A 20,302-nucleotide genomic window follows, 5' to 3' on the forward strand; every position below is an offset into this window, starting at 1 on the left:
AGATGCCTGGGTCTGCTGCTGCCTGCCATGTGCGGCTGCACCACTTGGGGGGCCGAGCTCTTTGCCTTCCCTCTCTTGGGGCTGGGTGTGTGACTGCCCCCTACTGGACAGAGCAGGTGAGACTCTGCCTAAACCCCTTCCCCCGGTGAGGCTGCATGCGCTCGTGCCAATGCAGCGGGTGGCAGCTGAGGGGCAGGCCAAGGGCAGCCCCATCTCTAAGCCCCCTAGACCTAACTCCCCAAACCCAGACATCCTGCTTGCAGCAGCCTCCTTCCCACCCACCTACCCCCATGGGGAAGGAGGTTGGTTTGCCCCATTAACCTTTCCTCTGCTGAACATTGACTCAGCCCAAATCTCTCTGTCTGGGGGCAGCCCCATACCTCATCTTGTCTCCCCCATGGTCCCATATTGCTGGGATGGGGGCGGGGGCGGCAGCAGAGGGTCCTTTGTTAATTTCTATGAAATCATGTCTTGGTTGGGAATTGAACCCAGGTGTCCAGCCCCACCAAGAGGGGGAGGAGCTACCCCCCCCTTCAGTCTTATCATTTCTGTGAAATGAACTTTTATGAACCACAGTGGTTCACGTAGAGGGAAGGAAGAGTGAGGCAGAGTGTGGGCCGGACCCATGTGTCCGACTGGCCTTTGACCTACACCCTCCACATTAACACAGCGCTGTGTCCCCAAACAGCCTGGAGTGACTGACTGTGATAAGGGCAATGGCACAGTGGTGCCCTCTTCGGGCAGTAAGCAGAACTGCTGCCTGTTTCACAGTCCCTGTACTACCAAGGGCTGTTGTCCTTGGGGGTCCAGCGTTGCTAGTATTACCCCCCCACACACACACAGGGGGTCCCAAGTTTGTTCCCTTGTTGGAACATGAGACGTTTCATTCAGAAATAAGGTTTAGTGCTTCTCGCCTTTTCAAACTTCCCGCACAGCATCTGTGTTACTGGAGACCTGTAGGCCAGATACCCTGGTTCAACTTATAGCTGGGCCTAGTAGCCCTGCCCCAGTGGTGGCTGCATCTCAGCACTGGGGATCTGTTATATGCAGCTGTTCCCTAGCTGCCCCACCCCAGAGGTGGCTGCATCTCAGTGCATGTCCCCTGAGCTCTGACTATACAAGGGGGGAGGGGCAGACTGTAAGCTCCTTTGGGGGCAGGACTGTATTTTTATTCTGTGTTTAAACAGCCCTTGGCACTCTGTGGGCCGGGCCTATGACTAGAGCTCCTGCCAGCTTCCATGATGGAACTAAGACAACTGCTAGTCCAGACCTGGGAGGAATCAATGCCACCCCCCCAGCTAAACACCTTCCTTTCTCCCCCCCGCACTCCCCAGTGACAGCCAGGGCTGTTCTGGCTCTAGCCAGCACAATACTGGGGCTACTGTGCCAGGCTGGGGCAAAGAGGCCAGCCCTGCCTGTTGGGGGAGGGTGCCCCCTGTCCAAGACCCCTTTTCACCTGTCTGGGGATAAACAGTAGAGCTGCTCCTCTTAACCCAGCAGTGTCCCTCCCCATGGTGACTCCTGTTCCCAGTGCCCCTAGTAGCCCCCAGCAACAACCGCACGGTGGTAGAGATTCTGGCCCCACTCCTGGGGGTAGGGAGCAAACTTCAGTCTGGGGGGGGGGGGGTTACATCTCCCACAAACCAGCCTGAGGGTGCACCTGGGCAGGTGCCTGTTGCTTTGTAGTAGGTGTTGGGGCGGGGGCGGAGGAAGTGGCAGAATGGGGTGTTGGCACCAGGGGCTCCTGGCCCCCGAAGAGGACTCCCAGACACCCCCAAATAATAAATGGCTTTTGACATCCTGCTACCTGGCTTGCAGTTACTGAGAAGGGTAGTCGCTGAGTCAGCTTGAGAGGACAGATGGATAATTCCCCCCGCTGAGCCCCTCACCCTGTTCCCCATTGTCCCCATACAACAGTGGCCAGGTCCAGGCACCGTGGGGTTCAGGAGGTTTATTCTATGGTCAGACAGACACCAGGCTCCCAGCCTAGGCCCCCTCACACCAGCTCCCCCCTTAGCTCAAAGGGCAGCCCCTCATCTGCCCCAGGGGATGGGGTATCTGCCACCTGTTCGTAGATCCTCGGGGGTTCCTCAGAGCCAGCCAGGGACCAGCCCCTCCATGGATAGGTGCCCTGGGAAGAGAGAGAGCCTGTCATGCCAATCCCTTGCTGAGCCAGGCAGAGAACCCAGAGTCCTGACTCCTTGCTCTGACCACTACACACTACTCCCCTCCCTGAACCAGGGTCAGAACCCAGAAGTCCTGTTGAAGCTGGGCGGATGGCCACTCACCACATCATCCTGGCAGGGTAGTGCCCCCGGGGAGAGTGGGGCAGCAGCTTGCAGGTGTAGAGCCCCCAGTTCCTCATAGACCCCAGGCTCCGTCACATCCTCGTATTCATGGGGGCCCAAGGGGCCGAGCCAGTGTGCAAGGAACCCAGAGTCCGGAATGGCAGAGGGACCTGTGGGGTGGATCACAGCAAAGGACTACGGAGCCTTTCCCCTCTAGGAAGTGCTGGCTCTGATTCAGCCCCAGGCTGGGGACTCCCAGACTTGGGCGGCAGGGAATAGGGCAGGGGGGCTGTCCCCTCTAGGGGGCACCAGTTCTGACACCTCACACCCACCTGTGGTACTGGCATCTGTCTCCCCCTCGGCTCTCTCGGGGTGTGGGGGCAGCCGGGGTTGATACTCACGGCTGGGCACGTACCCTGCCCAGGTGCCCATGGAACTGCCCTACAGGGGAGCCACAGAGAGACCCTGTCACATGCCAAGGGAACATTAGCCCCCAAAAAGAGATCCCAGGAGTTCTGGCTCCCACATCCCCTGCTATGACTGCCTGACCCTGCTCTTCTTCTGCTAGTGCACGTGCCCCGTAACCCCCAACCCTGGTATCTTTCCTTCCCCGCCAGGCCAGACCCAACCCTCACCTGTTAACTGAGCCCCCCCACATCACAGTACCCCCTGTTGAGCCCCCTGCCCTGCTCCCTGCAGTACAGCACCCCCTGCTGAGCCCCCTGCTGCGCCCCTGCCCTGCTCCCTGCAGCACAGCACCCCCTGCTGAGCCCCCCACCCTGCTCCCTGCAGTACAGCGGCCCCTGCTGATCCCCCTACTGAGCCCCTGCCCTGCTCCCCACAGCACAGCCCCCTGCTGAGCCCCCCCCGCTCCCCGCAGCACAGTGCCCCCTGCTGAGCCCCCCAGCCTGCTCCCTGCAGCACAGCCCCTTGCTGAGCCCCCTACCCTGCTCCCCGCAGCACAGCGCCCCCTGCTGAGCCCCCCACCCTGCTCCCTGCAGCACAGCACCCCCTGCTGAGCCCTCCTGCCGTGCTCCCCACAGCCCAGCACCCCCTGCTGAGCCCCCACCCTGTTCCCTGCAGCATAGCACCCCCTGGTGAGCCCCCTGCTGAAACCTCCGGCCATGCTCCCCACAGCACAGCGCCCCCTGCTGAGCCCCCACCCTGCTCCCTGCAGCACAGCGCCCCCTGCTGAGGTCCCTCCAGCACAACATCTCATACTGAGCCCCTACCCCTGCTGAGTCCCTCGACCTGCCCCTGCAGCACACCCCACTCCCAGCAGCACAATCCTCCTGCTGATCTCCCCACCCGCCCCACTCCCTCATCTTCTCACCCTAGAGGATGCACTCCTTTCTGAGTAACTGTCCAGGAGTGTCTGCCATGCTGCTGGATTCACTGCTTCCCCCAAGCTGTAGTCATTCCCAGCACTGGGCTTCCTCCTGAAAGGCAAAGGGTGGGAGCAAGAATGCCTAGGTTCTCTCCCCAGCTCTGGAAGGGGTGGGGGGGGGTCTAGTGGTTGGAGCTGGGAGGGCCCATGTGTCTGGGTGTCATAGTGTGACAGGATGCACAGAACTGCCTGCCCCCCATGTGACCTGCCCCTGACGCTCACCTCTCCTTCGCCTCCTCCCGGACACCTGCAGTCAGAACCAGAAAACAGCAAGGATCAGCCCAGGCTGGGCCTCATTGGGGGGAGACTGTTTGGTGCTGTGAGCTTCCCCAGGGCAGTGCCCTGGTCCAGGGGGGTGGGGAATTACCTGCCCAGGTCTGGCGCCGTCTGAGCAGGCAGGTGAGGAGAGCAGCGTTAGAGAGCAGCAGCAAGGCCCCCAGTGCGCTCAGTCCCCCAGTGAGGGCCGGGGGCCACGACAGGGCTTCTGGGAAAGCAAAGGAAAGTGTCACAGAGCGGCCAGGAGCCAGCATCCGCCAGAGGGGAAACACCTGGGGTCCCATTTGCCACCCCCTGAGCCAGCCTGTCCCTCACTCTGACCACCAGACCCCACTCCCCTCCCAGAGCTGCAACAGAACCCAGGAGTCTGGGCAGTCCACCCCTTCCAGTACCCACCTGTTTTTGGCACTTCAGGCTCCACAACTGGCGGCTCCTCTAAGGGCAGCTCTGAAACGACATCAGCTCCGTCAGGGTCGAAACCCACAGACATCCCCCCACCAGCTGAGCCCCCACCTCTGCACAGCATGACTGCCTCCATCTCAGCACAGTCCCCTGCCCATTCCAGCACAGGGCTCCTACTACACCTCCTGCCACCACATGGTGCCCCCTTCTGGGACTCCCATTCCCCTAGCCTGGCACCCCCTTCCTCCCCCAGCAAGGCACCCCCTACCTGCGGTGGTGATGGTGATGCTGGGGCCCTGGGTGCTCTCCCCCAGGGTGTTGTGGGCGCTGACACCAATATTGTAGGAGGTGGCTGGGCTCAGCCCCGTCAGGGTGAATGCGGGGGTCTGGGCAGGGAACACGTCCATGTACAGGGCACCGGGGGTGCCTGGCCAGTGATACCTGGGGGACACAGGTGGTGAGGCACCCCAGACCCCGGTGGGGGCGCCTCATCCATCCCCACCCAATGGCTCCACCCATGCAAGCCCCCCTAGCTGAGCCTCCCAGCCCCTCCTCCTCCCCCACCCATGCCAGTCCCCAGCTATGAGCCCCGCTATCCCTGCCCCCAGCCCTGTCATCCTCCCACACCCATACCAGCCCCCCAGCATCTGAGCCCACAGTCCTGCCCGGCCTTTCTCCTCCCCCCCACCCATGCAGCCCCCCAGCTCTGAGCCCCACTGTTCCCACCCCACAACCCCCTCTTCATCCTCCTACTGCCCATCCAGAGTCCCCTCCAACCATCCTTGCCTTCTCCACCTCACACCACTGCTCCCCACCTGATGCGGAATCTCTGGGGCAGCCCCCCATCAAATCCAGGGATCCACTCCAGAGTGGCTGAATTGTGGGTGATGCTCACGACCTTCAACCCCGTGGGGGGGTCAGGGGGGCCTGCAGAGGCGGGAGAAAGAGAGAGAGAGAGATCATCCTGTTCTGCCGGTGCCCCTCATTCCTGACCTGCAGCCTCTACTAGCCCAGCCCTGGCCTCCCTCCCCCGCCACGCCTGACCCGCAGACCTCCCCGGGCCGTACTTGTGCTGAGGAGCTGGATGTCCAGTTTGTCCGTGCCCAATGCATTGCTGGCGCGGCAGGTGAAGGTGGCGTAGTCGTGCATGGCGCTGACATTGGTGATGGTCAGGGTGCTGCTGTGCCAGGCGCCCTCGTGCCACGTGCGCTCCGTGTACCTGGGGGCGGGGGTGGAACTGGGGTCAGCCCAGACCCAGGCGCTGAATCAGAACAGGGACTGGACTAGAACAAGGATTTGATCAGGATGGAGACTGGATGAGAACCAGGAACCGCATCAGAAGCAGGATGGAAGCAGCAAACTCAAGGGGGGGTGTAGGTCAGAGACCCCCATCTAAGGAGGAGGGGTTGTGGGGGGGCACTCACCGGGGTTGGGGTCTCACTGGTGTGCCCTGTGTCCAGGCAACGAGGGGCACATTAGAATGAGGGTCTGCCTCTGCCAGTCATTACTGTGACAAAGCAGGAATTTTCTGTGACATATTTATGAAGCTTGTGCCTGCCTCAGTTTACCTTTCTGCTTCATGTCACTCTCCCAGGGGTGAAAAAGGGCTAACGTGCTGGTCTTGGAGCAGCATCGGAGGCATGGGGTGTGTGTGTCCCAGAGCTGGCTGGGGGGGTTAAAGAACTGGCTGGAACCGACCCGGGTCCCCAGAAGGTCGTTATCGTCAAGTGACCCTAGTGGTGAAATCTGGGACCAGCAATTCTTAACAAAGAATCTTTTTCTCTGGCAGATTTTAGTTTTGGTACTTTTGCCAGACAATCACAATGTTTATTTTAAAGCATTTTCTCCTGTTTTTATCAGCTGACGTTTTCACAGTTGTGGGAAATGATGGGGGGTGGGGGGCGGGAATCATGATTTGATGCCAGTAGCTGGTAAGATTCCAAAAGTGAAAGCTTCATTAACTGTGAAAATACAAATTGCCAAGGTCACCTGCCAAAATATGTTAAACAACTTGCTGAAAAGCAGCCTCTCCCAAGGTCTCAGCCAGCATCGTTCATAAATTCCTGGGCATATTGGATTGGCCAAGGTGTGGGCAGTGAAATCGACAGTGATCAGCATTTAGGGATGAAAGTTGGATCCTTTCAGCCTTCTCCTGCCACTGGCAGGTGGCCCTAAATTCCAGCTGCTCAGGAAAGTGGTGCTCTGCAGTGGCGGAGTTTTTGTAATGGAGCCAATTGACAGGGTCCCCGGCGAGCTCCGGCTGGCAGACGACATGGGTCTTGGGTGACCAGATGCCCCAGTACTAGGGGCTTTGTCTTATATATGCAGCTATCCCCTCTGCCGCTCCAATTTTTCATGCTTCCTGTCTTGTCACCCTACGTGGGTCCTGGGGTCTGCAGGAGATGAATGACTGTTTGCCAGATGCCTGGGATAAGGGCCAGCTTTTGGAGCAATGCCCAGCTGTACCCTGGCGCTGCCAGTGAGATGGAGCTGGAAAAGGACAGAGCTGGGCAGGAGCAATGCAGGGTTGGCCTGGGTCTCTGACTTTGCTTCTCTATGCCAAGCTCAGGGCTTCCCAATGCCTGTGTGCCAGGACTAATCAACCCCGGCCAGCTTGACCAAGGCCCCGGGGAGTCTCTGCCCATATTGGCGGGGTTGCACGGATCTGTGGGGTTTCATGTCCCCTCCTCTCCTCACACATGCTGGGCCCCCTCCTACCTGGGGTTGTCAGGGTGCAGGGCTGCTCCATTCTTTTCCCAGCTGAATTTCACGCTGGGGACCCCCTGGGCACGGCACTGCAGGGTGGCAGGCGAGCTCCTGTCCCCAGGCATGGCCACCTTCCCCAGCCCCATGCCCTTTTCAATCTCTGGCTTGACTGCAGGGAGAGAGAGAGTGAATGGTAGTCTGGGAATCGGGGTGGGGGAAGAGTAGGGAGGGCCTTAGAGGGGCAGGGAAGTCCCTGGGGAGGGGGATGTTCTGTGGGGGGGTCCCCCAGGCCTCAAGGGGTTTCCCAAGGGAAGGGGTTTGGAGGAGGGAGGGAAGAGATCAGAGGGGATGGGCAAAGGTCACATCAAGGGGTGCTGGGTTCTGGTTTGTTCTCAGGGGGGGTCCCTGGAGAGGGGGTTACAAGGTGGGGGGGGGCACAAGAAAGGCTGGGAGGGTCCCCAGGATGGAGAAGCAGTGCATGTGGTGGATCCTCAAGGTGGGGTAGGAGCAGAGGGTGGGGAGATCTCTGAGGTGGGGGACCAGTGAGTCAGAGGCCCTGGGAGCAGGGGTTTCTGGGGTGGTCCCTGGGGTGGGGGGGTCTGCATGGGGCACCCACAGCGCACGATGAGGCGGGCGCTGCCCCGGGCTGGGGGGGGCAGCCCATTGTCCACGCGGCACTCATAGAGCCCGGCCTGTGCCTTCCGGGCCCCCCGGATCCGCAGCCGCCCCACAGCCCCCGAGGCCTCTGGCTCCAGCTCCAGCTCCTCCAGGCTGCGCTCCTCTGCCCCCTGTGGGAAAGCCAGGGTCAGCAGGCAAAGGCGGGGGAGACAAACCAGGCAGAGCAAAGGTCAGAGGGGTCAAAGGTTACCACAGAGATGACAAAGGTCAGAGGGTGGAAAGATCTCCCTGATATTTGCATGGCTCAAAGGCCACATTGGGGAGATCAGCAGTTGGATGGGCAATGGCAAATGTTAAAGGTTAGAGAAAAATGAAAGCTCAGCAGAGGGTCAAAGGTCACAGGTTAGGGAGGGGAAGGTGCAAAGGTCATGGGGGCAAAGGGTAGATCCGGGTAAATGAGGGTCAAAGGTGACAAAAGAAATAAAAAAGGCCAGTGAGGGACAAGGATCACATAAGACACATCAGAATTCTGTGCAGAGGTCAAATAGGAGAGGGCAAAGGTCAGAGTGGAGACAAAGGTTGCCACCGGCGAAAGGTCACTCACATAACTGCATAGGTCAAAAGCCACCTTGGGGAGGTCAATGGCTAGATGGGTGACAGCAAACCTTAAAGTTTGGAGAGAGGGGTCAGAGGGCACAGGTCAGGGACAGAAAGTGCAAAGGTCACAAATCAGAGGGCAAAGGGCAGACCTGTGTACGTGAGGGTCAAAGGTCAGAGACCATAAGCTAAATTAAAAGGTCAGAGGAGACAAAGGTCACATAAGAGATGTCAAGGGTCAGAGGTCAGGAGATGGCGAACGTCAGATGGGGCAGCCAGGTGGCAAAGGTCACAGGTGGCTTATGCCCCTTTGAGAGATGCCACCAGAGCAGCCCTCCCTTACCAGCCACGTCCATTGGAACATGCCCTCAGGGATGGGGTTGGCATCGGCTATGCATACAAGCTCAGCCGTGGCGCCCAGGTCCACATAGATGGGGTCCCCCAGGCTGCGGATGGAGGGGGCATCTGGGGGGCAGAGAGAGGGCAGGGGTTAGAGGAGGGCACTGAGGTCAGGGGGCAGTGGGGTGTGGGGTGTGGAACTCACAGTGCACGTCCAGGTGGAGGTGCGTCTCGTTCCGCCCCTCGGGGTTCTGGCACCGTGCCCGGTACTGACCCATGTCGGCTCGGCTCAGGTTCCAGATGGCCAGGCTGCCCCCTGCTCGCAGGTGGTGCCGGGGGGACCCCTCTGTGAGAGAGACAGAGAGAGGAGTGATGCAGGGCTGCTATGCCCAGCTTGGGCAGGGACAGCGTCCCCCCAGAGCCTCCCCCACACCTGGGCTAAGCGCCTCCCCTGCACCACACACCTGGTCTCAGTGCCCCCCACACACCTGGTTCAGTGCCTACCCCCACACACACCTGGCCTCAGTGCCCCCCACCCACCCACACCTGGTTCAGTGCCTACCCCCCCCCACCTGGTCTCAGCGCCCCCCACACACACCTGGTCTCAGCACCCTGCCCACCACACACCTGGTTTCAGCACCTCCCCACGGAAGCTCCAGCTGCAGCTCAATTCGGCGGGGTTGGCAGAGACATGCAGGGGCAGCTCCACGGCTCCGTGTTCCACACCCTGGGCCACAGCCGGCTGCTTTGACGAGAACTCGGGGGGATCTGGGGCCACACAGGGGGCAGTAGCAACTGAGACCCCGCCCTGCTCAGTGCCCCTGCTGGGCCCCCTGCCCTGCTCCCTGCAGCACAGTGCCCCCTGCTGACCCCTGCCGCTGCCTGCTCCCTGCAGCCTGGAGCCCCCTGCTTAGCCTCTGGCCCCTCCCTGCATCACAGTTCCCCACTGCTGAGCCCTCCACCTGCTCCCTGCAGCACAATACCCCCTGTCAAGTCCCCACACCACTGCCCACAGCACAGCGTCCCTGCTGAGCCCTCACCTGCTCCCTGCACACAGCGCCCCCAGCTAAGCCCCTGCCCTGATTCCTGCAACACAGCGCCCCCTGCTGAGCCCCCTACTCCGTGCAGCACAGAGAGTCTCCACCCCGCTCCCCGCAGCACGGCACCTTCTGCTGAGCCCCCCGACCCCGCAGCACAGCGCCCCCTGCTGAGCCCCTGCCCTGCTTCCCGCAGCACGGTGCGCCCTATCCCCAGGCAGGGAAAGCTCTCACACAGGATGTTGAGCTTGTAGAAGGTGTTGACAGCCTCAGCCAGGATGGAGCTGTAGGCCTGGCATGTCACCCGCAGCCCGTTGTCAGAGGATGACACTACCAGGGTCACCTTCCCCGAGGTGGAGAGACCCCCGAACTCTGCCGGCTTCTGGCCCAGATCCACACCCTTCAGCCTGAAAGAGCAGCACAAGATAGGACAGCACAGGGCTGTGGGTCGGGAGTGAGGGGCACCAGCAGAGCCAGGTAGGGGGAGCCCAGGGCTGGGACAGCAGGGGGCTGCAGGTCAGGAGTGAGAGGCACCCTCTCTTACTTCTCTGCGTCCTTGAACCAGGCCAGGGTGGCAAAGGGGTTGCTGCTGCCGGTGACGCAGGTCAGGGTCAGTGTCTGGCCACGTCGCACCTCCTTGGCCGTGGTCGTGATCTTCACATCTATGGGTGGGACTGGGTGTGTGGGGGGGAGCAAAGGGGCAGAACTGAGACTGGTGTAGGGTAACCAGATGTCCTGATTTTATAGGGACAGTCCTGATTTTTGGGTCTTTTTCTTATATAGGCTCCTATTACCTCCCACCCCCATCCCTATTTTTCACACTTGCTGTCTGGTCACCCTAGACTGGTGCATTGCTATCACCACCCAATGGGAGTGCTGTGCCCTTAAGGGGTAGATTTACTTGACTCCGCCTTGTGTACACACCGCCCTTCTCCTCCCCCCACCCCAAGGGCCAAGGACGCACACTGGACGCGGAGGCGGGTCTGGGCTGTGAGCGCCGGGCTCTTGCCGCCATTGGAGGCATTGCAGCGGTAGATGGCCAGGTTGTCGCTGGGGCTGGTGGTCAGGATCAGCTCTTTGGAGATGATCTTGCCAGAGGCCACCTGGGTCCCCTCCTTGAGGGACTTGGTGTCCTGTCGGGAGAGAGCCCAGAGCCCAGTGAGTGACGCAGAGATGCAGCCACCTCTGGGGCAGGGCAGCTGGGAAACAGCCGCATATAACACCCCATGGGTAGGGCTCTGGGCTAGGGTGGAGCTCATTCCAAAGGGAGACTGCCCCCTACTGAACCTCCACTCCATTGCCTGCACCATGGTGCTACAGCTGAGCTCCCCGCTCCACTCCTCGCAGCACAGCCCCCCGTTGAGCTCCCCGCCCCACTCCCCACAGCACAGCCTCCCCTGCCGAGCCCCGAGCCCCGCTCCTCGCAGCACAGCACCCCCTGCTGATCCCCCCATGGCCTGGTGCCCCCCCATGACCTTGATCCAGACGAGGCGGGGGGCCGGGTTTCCCCCACTGGCAAAGCAGATCAGCCTGACCTTAGTGCCAGCCCGGAATCGGCTGTCAGGGGGCGGGGCCTCAATCCAAACCTTCTGGGGTGGGTCTAGCGGGATGAGGAACAAAAAGGTTAATGTCAATCAACTCCTATGTTGCCATGACAACCTGTGTCAGCTCCCCGCCCCCGTCCCCAACAGCATCACAGGGGGTGCAGCCCCCTCTTCCCCAGGGCCCCTCTCCACCTGTAGGTCTGGCCATGTGCCCCAGGCAGGAGTGAGATGGGACTAGGCTGCTGGTGGGTGGGGATTCCACATAGGTGGGGACTTGAGGGGGTCTTAAGTCTCCACAGGGGGCGTTTCCACACCTCTGGTCTTCCACTTCCTCTGCCCCCAGCACCCTCTGCTCTCACTCCAGCCCCACCCCACTATCCCCCCGCCCACTGCCCGTCATTCCTCCTGCCCCCTCCCCTTCCTCCAGCCCTCCTCCCACCCCGCCCCACCCTGCCTCGCAGCCTGCCCAGCCCCACCACCCATTGGCACCCCCTGCCCTGGGTGGGGGCTCACACTGCACACTGAGGAGCAGGCTGGTGCTGCGGGTGAAAAGCATGACCTCATTGAAGGCCTCGCAGGTGAGGGGCAGCTCGTTCTCTTCGCGCCGGGCCACGTGTGTCAAGTTGGAGACGGTCACTGTCCCGCCGTGCGCTGCCTGCGGGAGAGAACCCGGCACCCAGCCCCTGCTCCTGGGGCCTGGCGGGCTTGGGGGCAGGAAATGGGGCCCAGGGCCTGTTCCCTCCAGGGGGCGCCAGCCTTGATCTGTCCCAGGGGGACTGGCTGGCGTAGGGGGCAGGGACAGTGACCATCACTATTGTTATGCAGGGAGGGAAACTGAAGTACCCATAATGGGAGGAGCTCATTGAAATTCACAAAAGATTCTGGGAGAGAACCCAGGAGTCCTGGCTCCCAGCCCCTCTCAATTTCCCTGGCTCAATGTCTCCCCCTGTGGTGGCCGTGGGGGCAGCAAATGGGGCAGCTCTGGGCGGCTGTGGCTGGGGACTGACCTCAGTGATGGTGACCTCGGTGGTGGTGAGCTCCCGCCACCCCAGCCACCAACGCAGCTGCACCGGGGGGTTGCTGGGGGTGGTGGAGCAGGACAGCGAGATCTGCTTGTTCTCCGGGGTGCTGCTGGAGCCCAGGATGGAAATCTCTGTGGGGAGAACTGGGGAGGGGGAGAGACCTCAGAACTGCAGACCCAGCCACTGCCAGGGGAGCAGGTTTGGAGGGAGCTCCCTACTCCTGGCTACTCCAGCCTGATCCAGCCTAATCCACCAGGGGACGCTGTGGGGGGCAGTCACAGACCACACACAGGGTGACGCCAGCCAGCAGGGGGCCCTAGGGGGAGTAGGGCGCTGGTGGGTTAAAGCCGGGAGGCAGTCCAGAGGCGCTGGGGGGCACAGGGTCCTGGGGGGAGTGGGGGCGAGCACTCACAGACCACACAAAATGATACTGGCCAGCAGGGAGTGCTGGGGGGCGCAGGGTGCTGGGATGGGGCATTCACAGACTACATGTAGAATGACATTGGCCAGCAGGGAGCACTAGGGGGACGCAGGGTGCTAGGGGGGTGGGGGTGGGGTACTCACAGACCACATGCAGAATGACACTGGCCAGCAGGGGGCCCTGGGGGGAGCAGGGCACTGCCTGGCGGGTTACAGCCGGGAGGCAGTCCAGAGGCGCTGGGGGGGTGCAGGGTGCTGGGGGGGGGCATTCACAGACCACATGCAGAATGACACTGGCCAGCAGGGAGTGCTGGGGGGCACAGGGTGCTGGCGGGATGGAAGCGGCACTCACAGACCACACGCAGGGTCACACTGGCCACCAGGGGCAGGGGCGACACCTGGTTCATGGCTTCACAGCGCAGCTGAGCCCCATTGTCCTCGGGTTTGATGCTGAGGGTCAGGAGGCTGCGGGAGGCGCCGCTGGCATCCTCTGTCTCCCAGCTGGTGGAAACCACGTTCCCATTCTGTGGGGACATGGGCTAGCGTCCCCCATGGCTCTGCCGGTGCCCCTCACTCCTGACCCGCAGCCCTGTGCTAACGCGCAGCCCTCGGCTCCCCCACACAGCTCTGCCGGTGCCCCTCTCTCCTGGCCTGCAGCCCCTGCTAGCGCAGTCCTGGTTCCGCCCCCACAGCGCTACCTGTGCCCTTCACTCCTGACCCGCAGCCCCTGCTAGCCCAGCCCTGGGCTCCCCCCCACAGCTCTGCCAGTGTCCCTCTCTCCTGACCTGCAGCCCCTGGTAGCCAAGCCCTGCCCCCACTAGCTCTGCTGGTGCCCCTCACTCACAACTCGCAGCCCCCTGGTAGCCAAGCCCTGCCTCCACTAGCTCTGCTGGTGCCCCTCACTCACAACCCACAGCCCCTCCTAGTCCAGCCCTGGGCTTTCCCCCACACAGCTCTACCAGTGTTCCTCACTCCCGACCTGCAGGCCCTGCTAGCCCAGCCCTGGGCTCCCCCGAGTTCTGCCAATGCCCCTCACTCCCGACCCACAACCCCTGCTGTCCATTCTCCTTGTTACCTTTAGCCATTGCAGCGTGGCCAGTGGGTTTCCGCTCAGCGAGATGCAGGTGAGTTTCAGAGTCTCTCCAGCTTTGATTTCGGGGCGTTTGTATCCTTCAATGGTGGGTGGCTGAGGTGGGACTGGGGGCGAAGAGACAAGGACGGGTGGTGGGGGAACTGTGGCGCAGCCTGTGCTCAGGGGCACCCCTTTGTGGCACAACAGTGCCATGTCCTGCCACCAGGGTGAGGAGTCAGTGGGGCCAGCTGGGGGACTGGGAAGACAGGCGTAGATGGCCCCAGTCAATTGGAGCTGAAATATGCTGCCCCCCACCCCGCTCCGGGGGGCAGACAGATCTGGTAGCTGTGAGGGGTAGCAGTATAGTCAGGGAGCTGGACAGAAGGGAGGTGGTGGGGGGAGATAGAGAAGGGGATGGACCTGGACAGACAGACAAGGGGATGGGAAGGATGCGTGAAACATGCACAGTCCTCTCCTCACTGCAGGGCCCCCTCCATGGCCTGGGGCCTCCTGCAGCTGCTCCTTCATCAGGGTGCTTGGGGAGGGGAACAGCCCGGGGTGCTAGGTGTATAATTAGGCTGTTTAACGAGCTGCCTAATGACTCTCATGCTGGAGACGAGCGGATGTGGAATCACCCCCCCATCAAATAATCTTCCCCACCCCCTTCGCCAACTGGGGGGCAGAGCCCTATGCCTCTGGGTTTCCTCAGAGTAGGATTGGAGCAGGGAGAATTCTCCAGCCCCTCCAATCCCACACCAACGTATCCCATGTTCCTCGAGCCAGTTAGAGACAGACCCTCCTAGCATCTCTGGCTCCTTGGTGCGATACGGGTTAATGGTTAGGGTTTGGCATTCTATGCCCATTTCATCTCTAGCACTCACAGGGTTAACAGTTCAGGGGTTGACTTATATACTCAAAATACAGCTCCTTGGTGCTCTCAGCATTACTTATTGAAGAGTCGACTTATATATGCCAGCTCTCCCCCTTCAGAACCTCAGTCTTCTAGGGGTTGATGGTTAAGGGGGTTGACATATATAGGGAGTGAAGTTAATGGTGGTGGGGTGACAGTCACATCCTCAGCTTTGACTCTCCATTGCTTTAAGGAGTAACTGAGGATGGGTTGACTGAGGCACAGGCCCCCAGTTCCTCAGGGTTCTAGAGGTTAAGAGGTGAGGGTCCAGTTTATATACGCTGCAGCTGACCCCTCATTCTCCTGAGAGTTGGTCACAGAAAGGGCCAGCTTATAGAGTGAAGGGATTCCACATCTTGTTCTGAGGGCTCAAAGTACATCCATGGGCCAACCTCAGCTCTTCAGAAAATCATTGCTCTAGGGATTACCAATGAGTCACCTCCTCAGGGCACCACAGACTAATGGTTGAGGGGTCAACTGAAATACTAGACCCAACTCATCTTCCCCTCCTCTTTCAGTGACAGTTCCTTGTCTTCCAATCCCCATTGTTCTAACAGTTAAACATTGAAGGGCCAACTTATATACACAAGTCTCTGTAGCCTCATTGTCCGAAGGGTTAAACTTTGAGAGGTCAACTTATATACATGAGTCAACAGGAGTCTCCAAGACCTCATTGTTTTCAGGGTGAGCCATTGAGGGTTGACTTATATAAATGTCACTTCCTGATCTTTTCCTAAGGGTTAATGACTGAGGGGTCAATTTATATAGTCTCCTTAATGAGTTAATTGTGGTAAACAGAAAGCCTGCAAATAGAAAGAGCCAGAGGCAAACACCACAGCTGGGTGCAGGCTAGGGAAGGGGAGACACTCAGGAGAGAATAGGGTGAGGCTTATATTTTAAGTGGGAAGCCACTGAGTTTCAGCTGATAGGAGGAGCTGATGTACATGCAGGAGAATATGGCTGTGGGAATCTTTTTAACCCTTTCACTGGTGTCCCCAGCTGTGAATGAGTCCCCACAGAGATTGGAGGGACACCCAGGGCATGGTGGGCATTACTCACACAAGATGTTCATGGTGAAGCCAGCCACCACAGAGGCCGAGATGGCCTCATTTGTGGCTGCACAGACCAGACGCTTCCCATTGTCCAAGCTCTGTGGGGTGACCCTGGGGACAGAAGGGGAACGGGCTATACCAACTAGCGCAGAAGTGGGCAAACTATGGCCCCCTCCCCTGCTGTCTCCCCTCCCCCGCAGCCTCAGCTTGCCCCGCCATCAACACTCTGGCCAGTCAGCGGACAAGGAGCAGGGGGGTTGGATGGGTCGGGTGTTCTGAGGGAGGCAGTCAGGGACCGGGAAGTGGGAGGGGGTGGATGGGAGTGGGAGCCAGGCTATTTGGGGAGACACAACCTTCCCTACCCGGCCCTCCATACAGTTTCGCAACCCCGATGTGGCCCTCAGGCCAAAAAGTTTGCCTGCCCCCACACCCCCAAACTAGCTGCAGGTTGGGAGTGAGGAACACCAGCAGAGCTGTAGAGGGCTCAGGTCTGCTAGTGGAGGCTGGGGAGGGAAGGGGGCACTGCGCTGGTATGTGAAAGGGGGCACCTGGCTGGTGACCCCCTGCCTAAGTCGGGGCCTCCCTGCTCCAACAGGGAAAGGGACCAGGGAGGGGCATCCCTGCACCCTCTTACCTGAGCACCGCGACGGTGCTGGAGAGCTTCTTGCTGGACCCAGAGTGCACCTGGTGTGACACGTCAGGGAGGGGGCTGCCACCTGGGGGCGGGAGGGGTTGTGAGGGGAGGGGGGTTCCCAGCACTCCCACCCTGGCCAACATATCACAGTGTTGCTGAGGGCACCCCCACGGCCGTGTGTCCCGGGGAAGAGATGCCCAGATACCAGGGGGCTGGGATGGGGTGATTGAGAGACACCCCACAGCCATGCGCCCTGGGGGACAGGTGCCCAGAAACCAGGGAGAGGGGCTGGATTAGATAGAGGGGTGTATATGGAAAAAGAAAGACCCTCTCACATTATGGTACAATATGGTGAGTGCTGGCCTCATATAATAGCCCAGTCTCCCCTCCCTGATCAGACCCATGGGCCCCTCCAGCCCAGTCTCCCTCCCCAGTCAGACCCATCGGCCTCTCCAGCCCATCCCCCTTCGGATCAGACCTATGGGCCCCTCCAGCCCAGCCCCCCCCGATCAGACCCATAGGCCCCTCCAGCCCAGCCCCCCACCCGAATCAGACCCATTGGGCCCCTTCAGCCCAGCCCCCCCAGAAATCAGACCCATTGGGCCCCTTCAGCCCATCCCCCCCAGATCAGACCCATGGGCCCCTCCAGCCCATCCACCTTCCTGGATCTGACCCATGGGCCCCTCCAGCTCAGCTCCTCCAATCAGATCCATGGGGGGCACTCACCCTTGCTGAAGGAGATCTCTGCAGCCGGCTTGGCATCCGCGGCGCTGCAGGTCACCTTGTACTCCACACCGGCCACCCAGGTCACTGTGCTGTTGGCCTCATATTCCTTGAAGGCGGGTGTCTTGGGGGGCACTGCAGGGGAGGGGAAAGGAGGAATGGCCCTGAAGAGTCACCCCTCCCCCAGCTCCGCAGAGCCAAGGCTACCCTCCCGCCTGCAACCTGGCAGCTCACCCAGCACACTGAGCAGCGCCGTGTGCGACACAATGCCTGGGCTTTCCTCGGAGCGCCCTGCCTGGCACTCGTAGTCCCCGTCGTCTGCCAGCTGGGTGCCCACGATCCGCAGGTGGTGCTCCCCTGCTGGGCAGGACACAGAGGGGATGGTGAATCTATACGGCCCGGATGCCTGGGTTCTATGCTGGCTCTGCTCCTGGCTCCCAGCCCCGCTCTAGCAACTAGATCTCACTCCCCTCCCAGAGCCAGGGATAGAACCCAGGAGTCCTAGAACTGGGCCAGTCAGGGCTCTCACACACACAGGTGTCCCCAGAGCTGGTTCGCAGCCACAATGGCTGAACTGGGGGTGGGAGGGATAGACACACTTAGCCTCAGCTGGCTGTCTAGAGGCCAGACCAAGCCACTCGCCTTTGCTGGGGTCTCCCGTCATACTGTAGCGGGGGAATCCAGGGATGTTTGTGTCTGGTCCTAGCAGCAACCCATCCTTCACCCACTGGATCACGCCTGAGGGATTGTCCACCACGCACTGCAAGAGAGCCACAGCCCCTTCCAGGACTGTGATGTTATCTGGCTCCACTCTGAAAGCCTGCTGGGTGCTGGCCCCTGCGAGAGGAAAGAGGAGAGACTTAATTAATCTCTAATTTTTAAAGATTTCTTGTCAAAATTAATTAATTATTCCAGGAGATCACACACCAGAATCTCCCACTCTGGCCCACCTTCTCGCCTAAGCTCAGAAAGATACAATGTGCTGAAGAACCATGTGACTTTAAATCCTTTGTTCTATTTTCATCCAACTTGGCCTGTTCCTTAGATCTTTCTGTGAACTCCAAAGTGAGCCAAGATTGAAAGAAATTGGCCCAGAGTTTCTCAATTGACTTACATGCAAAATTTCTGATGTGATCATTGGTGGAAATACAGATGGAAATATCCATAAGTTTAAACCCCCTTATTCCATTTCTCATCCTTTCCGGCTTGTTGTTTAGATACCAGTGAGAGCTCCAAAATAAGCCAAGTTGGAAGGAAATTGGTACACGTGTTTTGATGTGACAGCTGGGCAAAAAAAACCCCAACACTGATGACTTTTGGGGCTTGGGATCCTCTGGTTGTAACTCAGAAAAGCTCAGACAGATTTGAATGAAACTTCACAAAAATTGTGCCCTCTGGAGCGAGATACATCATAGAAATCTTTAGCCTGGCAGGATTTTGTTTGGGAGAGCTGTGAGCAATGGGGAACAGGTGGCTGGGAGGCAAGGGAGAGTCGGTCCATGTCTGGCTCCTGGCACTACTTAGAGATGATCGTCTGCAGAGAACATCGGCGGAAGTTCTCTTACCTCTTGTGAAGGCACCAAGGAGAAGACAGAGGAACGTGGTGACTGGTCCCTTGGACACCATCCCCGCCAGTGCTGCTGGGACAGGTTGGGAGGATAAACTGGGACCACAGAGGATGGTTGTGAATCTGAAATACAGTTGGAGATATACTGAAATACATCTGTGTCCCATCTTCCCAGCCTGGCACTAGGGGGTGCTGCCCTTCCTCACCCACCCATGCCCCATCTCCCCAGCCTAGTGCTAAGGGGTACTACCCATCCTCCCCCTGCCCATGTTCCTTCTCTCCAGGCTGGCTCTAAGGACTACTGCCCTTCATCCCCTCGGAAAGCCCCATCTCCCCACCTGGCGCTAGGAGGCGCTGAACTTCATTCCTGGCTGTGCCCCTTCTCCCCAGCCTGGCACTAGAGGGCACAACACTTCATCCCCTGGCTGTCCCGGATCTCACCAGCCTGCCACTAGGGGGCACTGCCCTTCATCCCCTGGCCATGCCCCATCTCCCCAGCTTGGCGCTATGGGGCACTGCCCTTCATCCCCCAGGCTGTGCCCCATCTCACCAGCCTGGCAATGGGGGGCACTACACTTCATCCCACTCACCATACCCATCTTCCTGCCTGGTGCTCGGGGGCGCTGACGTTCATCCCCAACACTGTGCCCCTTCTCTCCAGCCTTGCACTAATGCACGCTGTCCTACTTCCCCCTGTGATGACCCATCTCTGCCGTCTGGCCAGGGGGGGCTGCCCTTTATCCCCCTGGCCATACCCCATCTCCCAACTCTGGCGCTAGGGGGCGCTGCCCTTCATCCCCCTGGCCGTGCCCCATCTCCCCTGCCTGGTGCTAGGGGGCGCTGCCCTTCATCCCTCTGGCTGTGCCCCATCTCCCCTGCCTGGCACTAGGGGGCGCTGCCCTTCATCCCTCTGGCTGTGCCCCATCTCCCCTGCCTGGCACTAGGGGGCGCTGCCCTTCATCCCTCTGGCTGTGCCCCATCTCCCCTGCCTGGCACTAAGGGTCGCTGCCCTTCATCCCCCCAGCTCTGGCCCATCTCCCCACCTGGCACTAATGGGCGCTGCATTTCATCCCCCTGGCTCTGCCCCATTTCCCCAGCACGGCACTAGGGGGCGCTGCCCTTCATCTCCCTGCCCATGCCCCTTCTCCCCACCTGACGCTAATGAGTGCTGCCCTTCATCCCCCTCGCTCTGCCCCAGCTCCCCACCTGGCACTAATGGGCGCTGCCCTTCATCCCCCTGGCTCTGCCCCAACTCCCCACCTGGCACTAAGGGGCGCTGCCCTTCATCCCCCTCATTCTGCTCCATCTCCCCACCTGGTGTTAAGGGGTACTGCCCTTCATCCCCCCAGCTCTGCCCCATCTTCCCAGCCTCGCGCTAAATGGCAGTGCTCTTCATCCCCCTGGCCATGCCCCATTTCCCCAGCATGGCATTAGGGGGCGCTGCCCTCCATCCCCCTGGCTGTGCCCCATATTCTCTGCCTGGTGATAGGGGGCTCTGTTCTTCTTCCCCCTCGCAGTACATCCTCTCCCCTGCCTGGCACTAAGGGGCACTGCCCTTTATCCCTCCGCCGTGCCCAATCTTCCCCGCCTGGCTCTAGTGGGAGCTGCCCTTCATCCCTCTCGCCATGCCCCATGTCCCTGCCTGGCACTAGGAGGAGTTGTCCTTCATCCCCTTGGATGTACCTTATCTCCCCAGCATGGTGCCGTT

At 60.3% G+C, this 20,302-nt stretch overlaps 1 protein-coding gene across 1 annotated transcript; it reads right to left on the bottom strand.

Moving 5' to 3' along the window:
• Nucleotides 1-1,969: 1,969 nt before the first annotated feature.
• Nucleotides 1,970-19,900, bottom strand: NPHS1 (NPHS1 adhesion molecule, nephrin). The gene is made up of 30 exons (XM_075071387.1): nucleotides 19,855-19,900; nucleotides 18,593-18,717; nucleotides 17,789-17,864; nucleotides 17,262-17,387; nucleotides 17,031-17,162; nucleotides 16,305-16,386; nucleotides 15,678-15,781; nucleotides 13,712-13,833; nucleotides 12,989-13,160; nucleotides 12,202-12,359; nucleotides 11,708-11,849; nucleotides 11,126-11,250; nucleotides 10,615-10,783; nucleotides 10,195-10,324; nucleotides 9,885-10,057; nucleotides 9,241-9,381; nucleotides 8,819-8,959; nucleotides 8,618-8,739; nucleotides 7,676-7,847; nucleotides 7,072-7,228; nucleotides 5,421-5,572; nucleotides 5,169-5,280; nucleotides 4,622-4,794; nucleotides 4,348-4,398; nucleotides 4,043-4,159; nucleotides 3,898-3,922; nucleotides 3,622-3,727; nucleotides 2,621-2,729; nucleotides 2,289-2,458; nucleotides 1,970-2,131 (listed from the first exon to the last, which is right to left on the bottom strand). The coding sequence occupies exons 1-30, from the start codon at nucleotides 19,898-19,900 to the stop codon at nucleotides 1,997-1,999; spliced, it is 3,765 nt and encodes a 1,254-aa protein (XP_074927488.1). The 3' UTR covers nucleotides 1,970-1,996.
• Between the last annotated feature and the right edge of the window lie 402 nt (nucleotides 19,901-20,302).

Source organism: Chelonoidis abingdonii, chromosome 11 (genome assembly GCF_003597395.2).
Source record: "Chelonoidis abingdonii isolate Lonesome George chromosome 11, CheloAbing_2.0, whole genome shotgun sequence".
Lineage (NCBI taxonomy): Eukaryota > Metazoa > Chordata > Testudines > Testudinidae > Chelonoidis > Chelonoidis abingdonii.